The 18,121-nt window shown below is 39.9% G+C and overlaps 1 protein-coding gene across 3 annotated transcripts in view; it reads left to right on the top strand.

Moving 5' to 3' along the window:
* Nucleotides 1–18,121, top strand: part of PAPPA2 (pappalysin 2) — a 295,009-nt gene that overhangs the window by 182,479 nt on the left and 94,409 nt on the right. For all 3 annotated transcript variants that reach the window (XM_082703976.1, XM_082703977.1, XM_082703975.1), the window contains exons 13-14: nt 10,862–10,997; nt 11,199–11,415. In XM_082703976.1, the coding sequence (XP_082560102.1) occupies nt 10,862–10,997; nt 11,199–11,415 (353 nt within the window). The remainder of the gene's footprint in view (nt 1–10,861; nt 10,998–11,198; nt 11,416–18,121) is intronic.

Raw genomic sequence — 18,121 nt, 5'->3', positions numbered from 1 at the left:
TGGCAAGATCCACCTGTAAAACCAACTGGGTTTGGGGTTTGCCTGAGGAAAGATTTATGTTTGTCATTTAACTTTGATTTTTATTAATATGTTTAATTTTTCCTTTCCAATTTTGGACTATTTGATATTTCCATAAATTTACTAATTTCTTCCACATATTCAAATTTAGTGCTGATAGCTGTTCATAATGTATTTTTATTCTTTCTCATCTCTCGTTCAGCTATAGTTGTCACTATATTTATAATGTGTGTTTTTAAGCCTTCTGATTTCTCCTGTTTTTCTTGATTACTCACGCCTGGGTTTCTTCAAAGAACAATTTTTACTTTTGTTAATTTTTCTCTTCATTCTAGTCTTGGTTCTCCAATTCACTGATTTCTATCTTTATTTTTATTATTTTCTTTTTTCCTGTTTCTTTGATTCACACTGATGTTCCTTTCCAGCTTCTTGTGTCAAACATGGGATAATTTGTTTTCACTGTTCCATAATTTTTCCCTCCAGGTACTGCTTTGATTGTGGCCAATAAATGTTGACATATAGTGCTTTCGTCATCAGTCTGCCCTAAGTATTTTGTAATACCTCATAAATTCTTTTTAAAATCAGGAACTTTTAGTAGCTTTTTGTTTGTTTGTTTCTACCACTGATTTTTCAGAGGATAGCAACTTTTATTGTGCCAGCTTTGTCGTTACTAGAGGTTTTTCTTCTTCTTCTCTTGGCCCTACATTTTATTAGGAAGCACTTAAAGAAAGAACCTTTATTCATTAAGAAATTAAGGTCCCATCTGTATGCAGAAATATGTAATCTCCATTAGCTTCCAAAAGTGTCCACCACTCTTACCAGGTCTCCTCTGTTTTTCTTTTTTTTTTTTAATTTATTTTTTATTTATTTTCAGCATAACAGTATTCATTATTTTTGCACCACACCCAGTGCTCCATGCAATCCGTGCCCTCTATAATACCCACTACCTGGTAGCCCAACCTCCCACCCCCCGCCCCTTCAAAACCCTCAGATTGTTTTTCAGAGTCCATAGTCTCTCATGGTTCACCTTCCCTTCCAATTTCCCCCAACTCTCTTCTCCTATCTCCCATGTCCTCCATGCTATTTGTTATGCTCCACAAATAAGTGAAACCATATGATAATTGACTCACTCTGCTTGACTGATTTCGCTCAGCACTATCTTTTCCAGTCCCGTCCATGTTGCTACAAAAGTTGGGTATTCATCCTTTCTGATGGAGGCATAATACTCCATAGTGTATATGGACCACATCTTCCTTATCCATTCATCCGTTGAAGGGCATCTTGGTTCTTTCCACAGTTTGGCGACTGTGGCCATTGCTGCTATTGGGGTACAGATGGCCCTTCTTTTCACGACATCTGTATCGTTGGGGTAAATACCCAGTAGTGCAATTGCAGGGTCATAGGGAAGTTCTATTTTTAATTTCTTGAGGAATCTCCACACTGTTCTCCAAAGAGTTTCACCAACTTGCATTCCCACCAAGAGTGTAAGAGGGTTCCCCTTTCTCCACATCCCCTCCAACACATGTTGTTTCCTGTCTTGCTAATTTTGGCCATTCTAACTGGTGTAAGGTGATATCTCAATGTGGTTTTAATTTGAATCTCCCTGAGGGCTAGTGATGATGAACATTTTTTCATGTGTCTGATAGCCATTTGTGTGTCTTCATTGGAGAAGCGTCTGTTCATATCTTCTGCCCATTTTTTCATATGATTGTCTGTTTTGTGTGTGTTGAGTTTGAGGAGTTCTTTATAGATCCTGGATATCAACCTTTTGTCTGTACTGTCATTTGCAAATATCTTCTCCCATTCCGTGGGTTGCCTCTTCGTTTTCCTGACTGTTTCCTTTGCTGTGCAGAAGCTTTTGATTTTGATGAAGTCCCAGAAGTTCATTTTCGCTTTTGTTTCCTTTGCCTTTGGAGACATATCTTGAAATAAGTTGCTGTGGCTGATATCGAAGAGATTACTGTCTATGTTCTGCTCTAGAATTCTGATGGATTCCTGTCTCACATTGAGGTTTTTTAATCCATTTTGAGTTTTTTTTTATATACAAACACCTACAAAATCCTTTCTTCCATTCCTTTTTCCATTTTGAAAAAATTGTGCATTCTCATATCTTGCCAACTTTGAATTGCAGAAAAAAAAGTACTTCAAATAAACAGTGAAGAATTTTTTAGTATAAGTAAGTCTTGTGCTATATTCAAGGCCTACTTATACTGAGCAAAAATATTTATTGTATCTCTGATATTCATATTTAAATGAGCATCTTGTTTGGTTTTGTTTTTGCTAAATTTGGGAAAACTTAAAATTCTTTTTTATATAATCAGACGGATACTAATCCTTTATATAGAGTTGACTTCAACCATCCGGAAAGCTGAACAGATCTCATAATTCAGCAAAAAAGAAAAAGCTTGTAGATAGAAGGTACCAAGTCTCATCATACTTTGGATTCTTTGACTTTGTTCATAGGAAAGTTAACTGGACATTTCGTTAAAGTCTGTTTACTTTACCTAGAATTTTAATATCAATGATCTGAAATTTCAGTCTGCTATAGAAAAAGAGCAGCAAATTGGTAGGAGATAGAGAAACTGGAAGAAGATTTATATTCAGAGGAACAGTATTATAAGCCCTATTTTTACCATTGAGCCATCAAATGACCTTATATAAATCATATAACCTTCTTGGACATCAATTTTATTAGCTTTAAAGTGAGGCACTCGGACTAGATGATTCCTTTCAGTTATGTATTATAATTTCAGCTTGATGGTGAATTTAAAAGAAGAATGGGATAATAAATATGAATAATAAAAGAACTGTAGTCCTAGGCTATCAAATACTAAGGGCAAAGATAAGTATATCTACTGATGCCTTTAGAGCTTGGCTACTCAAAATGTGGTTGGCATCCAAAAGCATCAGCATCACCTGAGAGCTAGGTAGGAATGCAGAATCTCAGCTCTGCTAAATCAGAATTGGCATTTTAATAAGACCCTCAGGCGATCTGTATGTACATTAAAGTTTGAAGAGTACTGCCTTAGAGGATTGTTATTTTAGCACTCAGGAAAATAACTAATGTTCAAAGTAATGCCTCCAATTTACCAAGTGAAAATTCAGTTAAGTACAGGATCCCCTGGTTAAGAGGACAGGAGCCTTTATAATAGGTATTGGCATAATTTCTGTACACATCACTGAAATTTCTAAAGAGTTCTTGCCTTTCAAACGAAAATCTTCTGTTGAGAAAATTAACCTACGTGGATCCCTACATTCCCTGGGAAACTTGCAAAGCAAAAGTGACTATGTATATATGACCTTCATTTCCACCAAAAACAAGTCTAGTGTTTTGAAAGAGGAATTCCATCTCCCAGTGGCTCAACAGTTTATCCCTAGAGGGGAAAGCACTCATTTTCCACTTTCCTATCTGATTCTTACTAATCTTTTTATTTATTTTGCACAGAAGCTTTTGTAGGCTCTAGACGTGACATCTTAGCCGAGTCTAAGTTTCATGAATAATTGGGATGGCAATGCTTTTCATCCAGAGGTGGGAGAAGCTTGCTTGGCTCTACAGTGTGCCCCTTCATCTCCTCACTTACGCATTCTTGTTCCCCAGAAAGCATTCTCCATATATATTCTGTAATACCCTTCCTCAGTCTCAGAGTTTGTCTTGTATGGAGTGTCCCCAGGTTTCAGATTCTGAGGTGAAGATTTGCATGCTGAAGTTTATCAAGAACTTTCCCTAAGATCAACACCTGTGAGGGAATGAAAGAACAGGGGAGTACAGAGAGAGAAGGGTTGTGAGACAGCCATGTGAAGGCATCAACCTCCCAAAGGGAGCTGGGATAGAGTTCTCCTACCTTGTACACTACTCACTCTTATCTAAAGGTCATTGGACATGGGTTTCTCCACAGAAGTAGCATAAGCTTCTGGAGTCTTTCTTCCTCAGAGGGCAAAGTCTCCTCAGAAGGAAACTTTTCTGTGACCTGAGTGCTCAGTCATGAAGGAAGCAGTCTCACAGTGTCTCCCAGATCACACGGTGGACCCCCACACTGCAGTATCTGCTACAGATTTGGTTAGCCTCTTTCTAAGCTCCCTTCTGACTTCCACAAGCTCTTCTAACACAGAGCCTCTGCAGACTTAGCCCTGGTGTCTAAAATCACAGATGAGGAAATGCTGTTAGAAGGAATTGAGACAATAAGCTGATTCTGATCTGAGCCCTTCCACTGACTTGCTGGGTCATATATTTTCAACTGTCTCCCCCTGGATGGTGGGGGTCATAATAGTGGTTCCATCTTCATTTCGCAAAATGACAACTTGACTTCACTCTTCTAAAAAGAGAATCACATAAACTCATGGTGTTTATAGCCTCACTTGTCCTATGGAGGAATATAACATAGGATATCACCTGGGTTTTGACTAATACCAAGGGAGAAAGGAAGTAAGACCAGGTTCAAAACTCCTTCCCCATTTTGACTCACATCCTCATGTATGGAAACTACTGAGACAGCTCAGTAGCAAGAGGCTGGTTGCTTCAGAGCCTCCCTTCCTCCATTAGTTCTGAATGTCAGGTAAGATCCCCTGAAACTTGGGGTGCCTGGGTGGCTCAGTGGGTTAAAGCCTCTGCCTTTGGCTCAGGTCATGATCTCAGGGTCCTGGGATTGAGCTCTACATTGGGCTCTCTGCTCATCAGGGAGCCTGCTACTAGCCCCCCCCCCCCCCATGCCTGCCTCTCTGCCTACTTGTGATCTCTGTCTGTCAAATAAATAAATAAAATCTTTTAAAAAAAGCTTTTAAAAAAAGATCCCTTGAAACGTTGAGAATTAATTAATAAAACTGTGAAGTTTATTGTCAATTTGTGAAGTCTACATAGACAACAATCTATTATTGAGTAGGCCATATGAAACATTTGGTAATTTTTCACCTACAAAAAAGCATACGGCTCAACCAATAGTGTAAGCATTTTTTATTTATTTATTTGAGGTTGGGGGAGGCAGATGGAGAGGGAGAGAGAATCCTCAAACAGACTCTCCACTGAGCACAGAACTGGACATGGGGCGCAATCCCAGCCAGGAACCCCATGATCATGACCTGAGCTGAAATCAAGAGTGAGATGCTCAATCAACTGACCCTAATATTGCAAGCATTCTTAATCTGATTTCTGCTGACCCCTAACTAGACTACAAATGCTTTTATAGGGTTCACTTAGCGCCTAGCAACTGTATGAAGCTTTTATTCCTAAGTGTTTATGTGACTTCATTTTTGAGGAAATAGAGGTTATGAGTATCAACAAATTTTCTAGGGAATCTGTGACTTCCTGCTCACCCCAAATTAAGACCCACTGGGTAGTCAAAAGAATACCCAACTTGAAGTTGGAAAACCCAAATTCCTACTTCTCTAGTATTTTGCTGTGACTTCCTGCTCACCCCAAATTAAGACCCACTGGGTAGTCAAAAGAATACCCAACTTGAAGTTGGAAAACGCAAATTCCTACTTCTCTAGTATTTTGCTAGAAGAAGTCACTTAAGCTCCTCAGAACCTACTTTTCACTTCTATAATATAGCCTTTGTGTCCTGGGGATATTATAGGTATAAATACCAGATAGGAATAAAAACCCAAGGAATTTTATGGAGGCTCTAGCAAGACATGAGATCATCCTTGGCACACTGTCAAGTGCTATACAAAGAGAATACAGTGTCTGCCCTCTTTCTTGTCTTCAAGGGCCTTCCCTTTCTAGAATCAGGAGATGCCATAGATGAGTGAAACTGGAAAGGCACAGAAAAAAATAACAACCCAGTAACTAACCAAAAGCATTTAAAAACCTCAGAAAAGATTCTTCTCAAGTTTGTGGTATAGTTTCAGGATCTGTTATCCAGTGACCACCAGAAAGGATGACCTGGAAGTTGAAATACTTGGCTTGGGAGTATATTGAGTGAGTGTGCCTGTACCCAGTAGGCAGATTGAAGAGGGATTTCTTAAGCCCAAACAGTTCTCGAGGGAAACATTCTTTCAGTTTTACCCCTCACCAGGAGCCAGACGTTCTGTCCAGTAGTTAATGTTCAGACTTTAGACAAAAAAAGTCATTTTGTGTGGTGGACTTGTTTTCCACATCTGTACATCAGTCTGTGTCTATCTATCTGTCTGTCTACCTATTTCTCCAATCTGTGTTTCTCTGTTTCAGAGTATTTTGCAATAGGTTCACTGTCTAATTTCACTGGATCCTCTATCTTGAGACCATTCCTCAGTCCCGAGAAATACTTGCTCTTCTGAAAGATTCTGTCTCCTTCTAACATCTAGCTATAGTTTTTCTTCTTAAGAGCCAAGTTCTAATTAATTTTGTATTGTTAGTGTAACACATGAATGTAATCTTCTTGTTAAAACAAATAATAAACACATGAAGCTAATGACCTCTTTGACCTCTAAGTATCTTGGATTTTTCTCTTGAGGGATGGCTGCTGCTCATTTCAGATCTGAGTAGTTCCCCAGGGGGTGCATTTGATGCTCTTTTCCTGAAGGGGAAGCTATTGACACAAAACATTTGGGGTGTTGATGAGAGAAATGTCACACCGTACTGGCAAAAGTGGCATGGGATCAAATAAGTAGCACTCCATGTTGCCAAAGTCTCCATTCCAGCGAATAACTATCTTTTACATCCAGGAGCTTAAAGTTCATTGTATGTTTTGTATATAGTGAAAACAGTGTGGGCTATAATATTATGTTAACCTATCTGTGATTTAGCTATGGGAGAGAAACTTTTAAAGATACGTCTTTGATGCTCAATGTCACTCATCATCAGGGAAAGGCAAATCAAAAACACAATGAGGTATCACCTCACACCTGTTAGAATGACCAGATTCAAAAAGACAGGAAGGAACAAGTGTTGGTGAGGATGTGGAGAAAAAGGAAACTTTGTGTACTATTGGTGGGAATGCAAATTGATGCAGACACTGTGGAAAACAGTATGGAGGTTCCTCAGAATTAAAAATAGAAACCTCACACAATCCAGTAATTCCACTGCGGGGTATTTACCCAAAGGAAATGAAAACACTAATGCAAAAAATATATGCACCCCTATGTTTACAGCAGCGTTATTTACAATAGCCAAGATGTGGAAGCAACCCAAGTGTCCATCAATAAATGAATGGATAAAGAAGATGTGAGAGATGATAGATTGACTGATTTAGAGATATACAATGGAATATTACTCAGTCATAATAAAAAATGAAAGCTTGCCATTTGCAACAACATGGATGGAGCTGGAGGGTTTAATGCTAAGTGAGATAAGCCAGTCAGAGAAAGACAAACACCATATGTGGAATATAAGAAATAAAACCAATGAACAAACAAAGAAAAAAAAGAGAGAAACTAAAAAGCCAGACTCTTAAATACAAAGAACAAACAGATGGTTGCCAGAGAGGAGGTGAGTGAGGGGATGGGTAAAGTGGATAAAGAAATAAAGTAAGAGGGACAAACTTCCAGTTAAACAAAGTAAGTCACAGAGATGAAAGGTACAGCATAGGGGATATAGTCTGTAAGATTGTTGAAATGTTGTCTGGTGACAGACAGTGACTATACTTATCGTGCTGAGCACTGACTAATGCATAGAATTATAAAATCCAGTTGTACACTGGAAACTAATATAACACTCTATGTTAATTATACCTCAATAAAAATAATCACCTTTGTTTAAATAAGGAATACACTCAGCATTCTAATTATACTGTCAAATTGAGAAGTTTTTTTGTCTATATATGTATAGCAAAAGTCAGTTTTTTTGATAAACACATATTGAACTGAATTTTCTAAAAAATCTATTAAAAGAGTTGTGTATATAAAATACATTTTTCATAGATTCCATTAATAAACTAGACCTAGATTCTATACCAAAAGCCTTGGATATTGCCAATGGCTCTAGAAGTAGAACCTGGTTTACCAATTCAGATTTCTACAAATGCTGATTTAAAATAGCATAGATGAAATTCTTTAGCCTACAGGTTTTAGAAAAGCATAATTCTCTAGACACCAAAATACATAGTTTGGGTTTTATTTTTAAATTTCATTCTTTATCCTTGTCTTCCAGAAGTGTAAATGAAATGAAAAAATATTTCTCTTTGGAAATAGGAATTATTTTGTGAATTAACTTCTGAACGTTGATTTCTTACTAGATGATGGGCACTGTCCTATAGGACAGCTTTCACATGATTTCATTTAATCCTCATCATAGCTTCATGAAGTAGGTAGTAGTCTGCGTTTCAGATGTGCAAAAGAGGGACCCTAGGCTCAGAGGGGAAGGATGGATTGCTCAGCCTTAACCAGTTAGTAGGGATGGAGCTAAGAGTCACATTGAGGTTTCTGCCTGGCCAACCCTTTCTCCAGAACAGTGAACTTACTCGGTTCTTTTTACCCTGGCCTATGCACACACGTGTGGATTCAATCTAGAATCTGCTTTAGAGGCTCCAAAAGTCAGATGAGAGTTCATATGTTCTTTGCATCTGGTTGCTGTCCTGGGCATATCTGGTATTTAGCTGAGAACCACATCCAGTTACATCTGTGTCACTGTGAGAGGAAATGCCACAGATTCAGCATCCTGTACCTTGACCAAACCCTTGTCTCTTTTTGCTTCGTGTAGCCCAACATTCCTGGGCCTGTTCTTCTTTTGTGAGTCTTACCTGTGATTTCCTGCTTAAGTCATAGCCTAGAAATCCTGGCCTAGCCTTTCCCACAGATCATGGCACAGAGACGCTGCCACCGGGAGCAGGCTGTAAGGTTCAAAGGGATTTGGTTCAAAGACCCTTAGAGCAAGGAGGCATGTTGCCAGGAGATGCAAAATGAGCTGGAGTTTTGGGGCACAGGCCCTCAGGACAGAGAAATCCACACCATCATAAGATCAAACCCTCCTAATTAGTTTCAGGTGGATGGTGTCCGTTTGGGGGCCCAAGAGAAGGTGGGAAGACTGAGCGCTCCTGTTCCCTGTTGAACCCACCCCATTCTTCAAGTCTGAGGCCTACTGGGGTAAAGCCACCATGTACTTGTTTGGACTCCTGTTCCTGGCTCAGGAAACAACCCAGAACTTTCTTTCAGTACTCAAGTCTCTTTTGTGGTGTAGGAAAAGGAAGAGGTTGTGGGATCTCTTTGGTCCCAAGGGACTTTGATGTCCTTTGCTGCTGCAGTTGAGGGCTTGAGTTAGGCTCTTGGTTACCTTATGGTATGTTTCATGTCTAGCCCTCATCCAGTCAGGGACAAAGGACCTCGTATTGCAAGCCATAACCTATGGGACTGACTATTTCTTAAGTTATAAAGGAATATTTATTACTTCAAAGAGGGGAAATGAAATGAGGGGGCAAAGACACTGTAAAAAGAGAGTGTGGCTGGTCTTTCCCTCAAAGGAGGAGAGGAAGAAGGGAGAGCTGTGTTGCATTGACCACTGCATAAAATCATAAATCATAAAATCACCCTAATTAATCCAGCAGTGCAAACGGACACTCCATAAACACACCACCAAGACTCAGGAAAAATCAGCCTCCACACAAGGAAGAATTCTTGGTAAAATGGAAAACACGTTTTATCCTTGTCTTCCCCAGTTTTAGAAAAGGTCCCTGCTACTAGATATACCCTTCTTTAACCCTGAGAATAGTTATCCTGGAGCGTTGTCACCCTCAGAACCAGATAAAAAGCCACAGAAAGGCACAGAGAATTTTGTGAGGTCCAGTTCCAGAATCTCATAATGTAGCAACCATGTAATATCAGGTAACATAGAGATTTACTCTCAGTGGAAATGAAGAGTAATATTGAGCTAAAGGATGTAAAACAAAACTAGAATACTACATCAAATAATTTCAGTGTGGGAAATAAGCTCTCCAGGTCATTTCCCAATCTAGAAAATGTCTTCTTTTGTATTAAAGATTTTCCAGGGACAAAACTCCCATAGTTTCCTTTGAAAGACTGTTTTATTGTTAATCATCCTAAGCATCTAGGATTATTCCTTATAAATAACTGAATTTCCTGTCCCTGAATGAGTTATTTTGGCTTACTTTTCACCCATAGTTAGGGTAGGCACCAGCAGAAATGAGTGAGAATAAACAGTGTGGCAGCTTCTAGTTTCAGAAACAATGGACACCGAAGTTGCCTCTCATGTCGTAGTCTGCATGCTAAGTGAGAGTTTCAGATAAAATGTTTAGGGGGAAGACAGGAGGATGGGGAAAGATGAACTATGTTAGATGAACTATGTTCTGAACTATGCCGGTTCACAGCAGAATGTTAGCTTGGTGACTCCTGCCCAATTCTCCCACTTTGGAGATAAGATTGACTAGCTATGCAGTGATTTATTGTCTCTTGCAATTCTCTCTTTCAGTGATCTTGAGAAATTTAAAGACATGGGTCCAAGCAAAAAAAAAAAGGAACAGTTGAGGTTATAAAAAAATATATCAAAAAAATATGAGATGCGGGGTGCCTGGGTGGCTCAGTGGGTTAGAGCCTCTGCTTTCGGCTCAGGTCATGGTCCCAGGGTCCTGGGATCAAGCCCCACATCGGGCTCTCTGCTCAGCAGGGAGCCTGCTTCCTCCTCTCTCTCTGCCTGCCTCTCTGCCTGCCTCTCTGCCTGCTTGTGATCTCTGTCTATCAAATAAATAAATAAAATCTTTAAAAAAAATGAGATGCTTAGTAGCTGAAAGTTACCTTTTTTTATCCAATTTTGATTTCTGTGCCTACAGGCTGTCCTGTGCCTACTCTGTATTTTTCTCATAAGTAAAAGAGAAGGGAGTTCTTACTTTAAAAGTGGGGAACTGAGAAGTGTAAAAATATTGTGACACATGCCTTAAGAGCCCGGTGGGAACGATGACTCACACATATATGTGCTTACACCCAGGTGTGTTTCAGTAGACCAGGAATGGCCTCGGCAATTTTCATCTTCTTGGCGTCTGATGGCCCGGTACTCAGAGAACATCAGCGGCCGACAGTGACTGTTCACCTGACTGATGTCAGTGGGAACAACCACTCTCTTGGTGAGTCTGACAGTGATTGCTTCAGGGCCCCTGCAGGATGATCCAGTAGACCCCAGAGTCAGCTTGGCGTCCATCTTGGATATTGTTTGTGACCTTGACTATAGTACACAGCTATTGAGAAGATAAAAGGAATACTAGATATGGGAACATGGTGCTATGTGAATGGCTCACAATATTATTCATCTCCTTATTTCTCTTCAGGGACCCATGAGCTGTCATGCCAGCAAAACCCACTGGTTATCAATGTGACCCATCACTTGAATGTCCTTTCCCACCAGACCACCTCAGTGCTGCTGAATTTCTCATCTCCATTGGTGGGCATCTCGGCAGTGGCTCTAAGGACATCATCCCACATAAGTCCTCCAAATCTCAATACATGCAGCCCAGAACATGAGGGACAAAATCATCAGGGACAGAGGTACAGAGTCACCTTTCTCTCTTTTTTTCCCTGTTTTTTTTTTGTGGTTGTGATATACTACTATCATTTTCATATATACATTTTGTTTTCAGTGGGTGCTTAATCACTAACTACAAAGTGGTTCTAAAAACTACTAAAAAAGCACAAGAAATAAGTAAAGAACAACTCATAGAAGGCACACTTGGATTTTATATGTTGCTCTTTTCTTAGCTGAGCATAATTTTTTATGTAAATATTTAACATCTTTACAAGGTCTTAAAATCTTTTGTTACATATAAAACCACGGCCTTCAAATCAACATGGTTATATAAACTGCCAAAAATTCTCTGCCAAAAACTCAATGTTCCCTGAGCAATGTATATTTTTCCACTTGTTCCCACCTGGACAGTGTATACAGCAAGTTTCACAATTAGTTTTCAAGGCATGTCATATAATCAGTTAGAGTTACATATGGAAATCAGGAATATATTATCTACATAGGTCTTTCTGTGGACATCTGTGATTGTCGTCATCTAGATAGCTGTCATCTGAGCTCTCTGCCTCAATTAGTAGAGGGACTGTACTTTATAGTGTTGGTGTGCCCAAGGGTGGCCCAGAAGCTGGAGGAAGCAGGCCATACAGTGGTCTGTGCTGCAGCAGGACTGGACTCATTCTATGAGTGGTCTAATCAGTGGAATGGGACTATAGGTAACCAAGTTCATTCCCTCAAGAAGTGAGGTGTCAAGGCAGTTGGGATCCCAGTAACAAAAGTTTCCAGGCAGTGCTCAATCACCAGATAGAAGCTCTGATACCACCATGACCAAACTAGGTATACCAGAAGCCCGACTTTATGAGGGACTAGGAGTAGTGTGTATGTAGTATATCAGTTATTTTTGATGCATAGCAAATTATAGCCAAATTTAGTGGCTTATCACAATTTCCATGAGAGAGGAGCTTGGATGCAACTCAGCTGGGTGCTTCTGGCTTAGAGTCTCTTATGAGGTTGCCATCAAGCTGTTGACCTAAGCTACCATAATGAAGGCTCAAGTGGAGCTGGAAATTTCACTTTCAAGCTCACCCATGTGGTGATTGGCAGGCCTCAGAAGACCTGCATCCAGGTTCACTCATACTGATACTAGCAATAGGCATGCTCACATAGACGGGGTTTGTTTCCTTACTGCATAGACTTCTCCATAAGCTGCCTGAGCATCCAATGATACAGCAGCTAAAGATCCAAAAGAGAAAAAGAACCAGAGAGGGTGAGTACATAGGAGACCACCCAAAAGTTATAAGAGACCATAAAAAGTTACAGCCTTTTTATAACATAATGTTGGAAGTGACAATCCATTACCTTTGGCAAATTCTTTTCATTAGATATGAGTCAATAAGTCCAGCCCAACTCAAGGGGAAGTGTTTGCACAAGGGCATGCATCCCTAGAGGCCATGTTAGAGGCCATCTACCACATACAATAATGATAGTTTGTTAATTGGGAACTCACTGTGTGCCAGGTGTTGTAAATTCTAGAAAGAGAAAAGCAATAAGAAATAGAGTCTGGATGTTGGACATTGTAACATGAGTTAATTTGTCTGCAACTCTTAAGTATCCTTATTGAGCAAACATCTTCAAGTATTAACACAGGATTGTGGACTATTAAAATAACATTGTTTACTAGAATTATTGCCTTAGGTTTTCTCAAATGATTTTCTCTGCTTGCTCTACCTCTGGCCTCAAGCCATACAGACCTCTTTCAAGTCCCTGAAACATGTGTTCTTGATGAGTTTCATGTCTTTGCACATTATGTTCCTACTTTTTTGAATGCCTTCCAGCTCTTTTTTGCATCAACTCACATTTCACCATCAGGATTCACCTTCTTCTGTAAAATCTTGGCAGACTCCTTGCCTGTTTCCATAGGGCATTGTATCTAACCCACACGCTGCAGAAGCAACTATTGCATTGGGTGCTAACTGTTTGTTTACTTATTGTTCCTTTCCACTAAGCTCTGAGCTCTCTCTAGTGGAAATTCCATGTGGTATCTTTCAGTACCTAGCAGAGGGCCTGGTACATAGTAGGTGTCAGAAAATGCGTTGAATGTTAGTAACAGAATGCTGGATGGAACAGAACTGAAAAAAAAAAAAAAAACCCAGAAGTCGTAGCCTCTCTAGACCTGAGGGACAAGAATTCCCCTCACCATCACAGCTGTGAAGCTCTGACAAAGTTGATTAATTGTGATCACTGTTGCTCGTTCACTTATTTTCATTTGGCACTGTGGGAAAAACAAGTTTTATATGCATGCATGCAAACCAGTAGAAATAGGATATGATTCTCCAGTTTACACAGAGTGTATCTGGAATGCACAAGCATTTCCAAACCACATGTGACTGACAGGAGCCATGCAAATTGGCTTCCCTTCTCAGCCAGCAAATCAGTACAATATAGTAAGTTTTGATACACAGGGAACCTAATAGATTTCATATATGTTCTTTGTGAACAGATTTTAAATCTCTGCTCTTGTGTACTCTCAAAAAATAGAAGGTTTTTTTTTTTAATCTTTATATCAATCCCAGTTGTAGATGTGGATAGATCATAATATGAAACCCTCAAATTCTGGGCATAGTGAGAGGGATTCCTGGCTGCCTCATTCTTACCCCTTATGACCTGAATTCCATTAATACTAAAATGGGCAATGGAGAGCTGACAGATGCCTGGCAGTAGAGGATGTATTATCCATTCTGTATTTAACCATTAATGACCAATGGCCTGTCCCTCCTACAACTCTGCATCTTTAAACCAGCCCAACAGAATCTCAGCTGAAGGCCAATAAACCTGTCTAGCTCTGCAGTGATATTTATGATCCTTACCTTGGACCTTTAGCTTTGATCTCTCTCTCTTGTTTCTTGTTCTCCTATGATGGCTACCAGTTTATGAACCTTTCGGCTTAGTCTACTGATTATGAACTATTAGCCTTGAAAACCAAGTTTAGTGTTATTGGTTCAGGCCACTGGTACTCAATTAGAGCTCAGTTCAGTCCTGCTCTCTGGCTCTAGCCATTTAGGGAAAGGTCCTACATAACCTGCCACAGCATCCCATGAGCTGGACGATCAGGCAGACCCCCAGCCATGCCAGGATTGTGTTGAGGGCTTTGGCTTGGAGAAGTGGAAACCACTTCTGTGATTAATGCAATGGAATTTGGAATGTGTCTAAGATACACTCCAGGCACTGATAGGTTACTTTGCCTAATAGAGTGGATTAGCTTCCAGATCATCAGGACTCTTATCTACTTTGGAAATTCACACAGTCAAGGCTAGAAGAATTTACTAATAGTGGCAAGAATTGGTGATGGGTGTGTGGTTTCTCCTACAACAGAATTTTGTTCTTCTAGTTACATGGGCATACTGTAATGGAAACATTGATCGTATCTCCTCTCCCCCTACTGGGTGACAGATTCATCAGATCTACCAGCATTGAATCTTCCGAGGATGAACATCATCTCCTCCTGGGCATTGGGCTGATTATAATGGTTAAAACTTCCGGCCACTCCTGTCTTTTCAACATTTACACTTTCTTACTGATGTTTCTACCCATCCTCTCTGTAACAGTTTGCACTGTCATCTCCCAAACAACTGGACTTCCGTAACTTTTCTTTGGATTTCAGAGAGTTCTGCCTTTTAAAATTTGATGTTACAGAATTAGGTGCATAACTGCTTGTGACTCTTTTATCTTCATTAGGATCAAAACTTGTGCCAACCCTTTTACTCCATTAAATGCTTTTGGCCTTCGATTCTACCTTGTCTGGAATTTAAATTTCCATCCCTGCTTTCCTTCTGTTTATATTTATTTGGTAAATACTTGCCTTTCATTTATTTTTAACATTTGCTATTGTCGTTGCCAGTGAGCCCAAGGCATATTGCTATGTGGCACTGTTTATTCTGAAAGTTTATTTCATGGCCCTCAAGCTTCTAGTATCTTTAGGGCCCTGTAGTATTTTTACCTTTGGAACATTTATCTTCTAGGCTTCCATGGCCATTGCCAGTGGTTCTCCCTCACCCCGCACTCTCTCCCACCCCACTGGATCAAGACCCTCATACTTCCTGACCTAAAGTCTCAGAGTCAGTAATGAAAGGGTGGTACTGATGAGGACTAAAGGATAAAAAACAGACCTGTGACCAGTTGGCCGGTCTCAAGAGAAGCCAGAGAATGAAGAAAGAATGACCCTTTCCTTCTCTTCTTTTAGCATGGCTTTATTCCTTATTTGCCCCCCCCCCAGGAAAAAAAATGCATGCTTTGGCTTCCAATAATGTTTCTCAGTTCAACTCTCAATACATTTTGAAATCAGGAGGAAATCTTCACAGATTCCAGCTGTCAGTCTTGGTTTTTGATATTGATAAGAGTGTTCATATTTTTTTCTGTACTGTTGGAATTTAAGTGGGAAACGGGGAAATTACCTCATAGCATTTTTGTGAGATTAACCGAGAAGTGTGCATGTGGAGTACATAGCACATTCTAGCACCAGGCAGGAGCATCACCCATGGCAGATTTCACACCATTCCTCATCTTTCTTTTTCTCCATTCCTCTTTTTCCAAGGTGTGCCACTGATCAGTCTCTTGCTTCTCAGCTCTCCAGGCGCTCTCAGCATGTGCCTGTGTAATGCTAGAACAGGATTTTATTAATATTTATCATTTGCCGGCTGATGCAATGTTCAATTTTATCAGAAAGGGAGAGACACTGCAGGAGGAAGGGCTTCTTTTCCTGGCTTCGGTGTGCTTTCTTCCCTGTCACTACTCTGACATACTCGGCAGCAGCGTAGAGAACAGCTTCCATTAAGTCGGCAGTCACTTGGGTTCTTAGGGTACGTATTTGCAGTTGGCTCTTCATCACCATTGACCAAAGGTAATGCTTGTTATTTATCCCACTGCATGTTATAAACCATTAGCATCCCATTTCCCATTGACAAGGAGCTCCATATTGTACTCAAGCCTGAAGGCACAACCAAACTGATCCCCCAGATCTTACCTTTGTGACTCTATGTCCTGGTACCACTTGCAGTTCCATTCTATGCCGGTTGGGTTCCAGTGAGGATACAGTAATTAGAAAAGGGAAAGGGTAATAAAAATAACTAGAAACTACTTAGGGGAACTACGAAGGATTAACTACTTAAGGGTAAGGAGAACCCTAATGAATAGAAGAATGGTGGATAAAGGGAGCAGTCATTACATTTGGAAGTGAGGGAAGAGTATCGAAAGAAGGAACAAATGTGGAGAAGGCTCCCCACCTAAGCCTGTGATTTGGTTTTCATCAGAGTGGGTTCGGAGATGGTACAGTGCATGGCACAGAAATTTTGCTGAGGTTTCACTGACGGGGACCAGCAAGCAGGAAACCACCCACTGGGGGGCTGATCAAGGCTCATGAGGAAGCTGCCTACTCAGGCACTGTTGGAACTTCTGGAAAGCTGCCATTGGGGTGCTGCTGACACTTTTTGGGAGGTCATCCACTAGTCACTGGTGAAACTTTCTAGGAAGGCAATCCCTGGCACACCTTTGAGACTTGCTCTAGCTAGAGTGCTGGTAGAACTTGCTGAGATGTGCAGGGTGGCCCTGAAAGTCCTTATGGGGTAAACACCACTGGCCTGAAGCCCTGTCAGACGTCAAGAGCTGCAGAGGACAGGAGAGAATAACACATGGGAATCAAGAAGAGATGCCCCTTCTTCCTGGAAGTCTCTCCAGTTATGTTTACTATGAACACATGACATCACTTTAACTGGACAAAAAGCAGTATTTACATGGGGCATCTCTAGGATGGCAAGGTGACAGGAAAGATCTTGTCAAAGAACCCAGAAGAAATCCCTTTTTGCTCTTTGCCTTTTATGCTCCAGCTAGATTTCCTTTAAGGTCCTGGCTTTAATCCTCAGACCACTTTTCAGTATAACTTCTAAGTAGATTTGACCTAACTAGAAATGCATATTTTCTTTTTTTAATATTTTGAACTTATTTTAAGTCCAAGGCAAACATGAAGTATAAATACCTCATTAACTTATTCAGTATAAATACACATTCTGATTGAGATGGAAAACAAGTAATAGATATTCATAAATATAAAATTGTAGTGGGTTCTGAGGTTTGCCTTAAACTATAGCTTATCAATGCCAAGTATTCCAATCTACCATTGAATGGGATATTAATCATTTCAAATGAATATCCATGTAGAAAACTAAGTTCTTTCTTCTCTCTCTTGTTCTCACTCTGTCTTGTTAACTATTTATAGTCAGGCTTTGATCCTCTTTCTCACTGTGGATAACGAAGAGTAGATTCATGTAACAGTTTAGGTCTAATACAATGGATATGTGTGTGAGAGTGTGAGTGTACACATCGTTTATGTGTTGCTATATTTTACTTCAAGTAGAAGAAAGCTTCTGAAAATTTTAATGTAAATGGATTTATAAAACCAGTTATTCTATATGGGGTGTGTGCATGTGTGTGTATGTGCATGTATATCTGTGTATAGAAAGTGATGGGCTACTCATTATTCAAAAATATTTATTAAGTGCCTACAGTGTGCCAAGAATCATTTTTCAATTAGGGAAACTGAGACTCAGGGTATACCAATTTACCTTATTTGAGATTAGCAAAACTAAGACTAGAATCCAAGAAATTTGTTTTTAGTAAGGGAGCTTTCTATTATAAGACTAGAAACTGTTTCAGAAATATATCCATGTCTACTACCATCCAAGA

This window comes from Mustela nivalis (assembly GCF_964662115.1).
Source record: "Mustela nivalis genome assembly, chromosome: 16".
Lineage (NCBI taxonomy): Eukaryota > Metazoa > Chordata > Mammalia > Carnivora > Mustelidae > Mustela > Mustela nivalis.
This window is presented reverse-complemented; position numbering and strand designations above follow the sequence as displayed.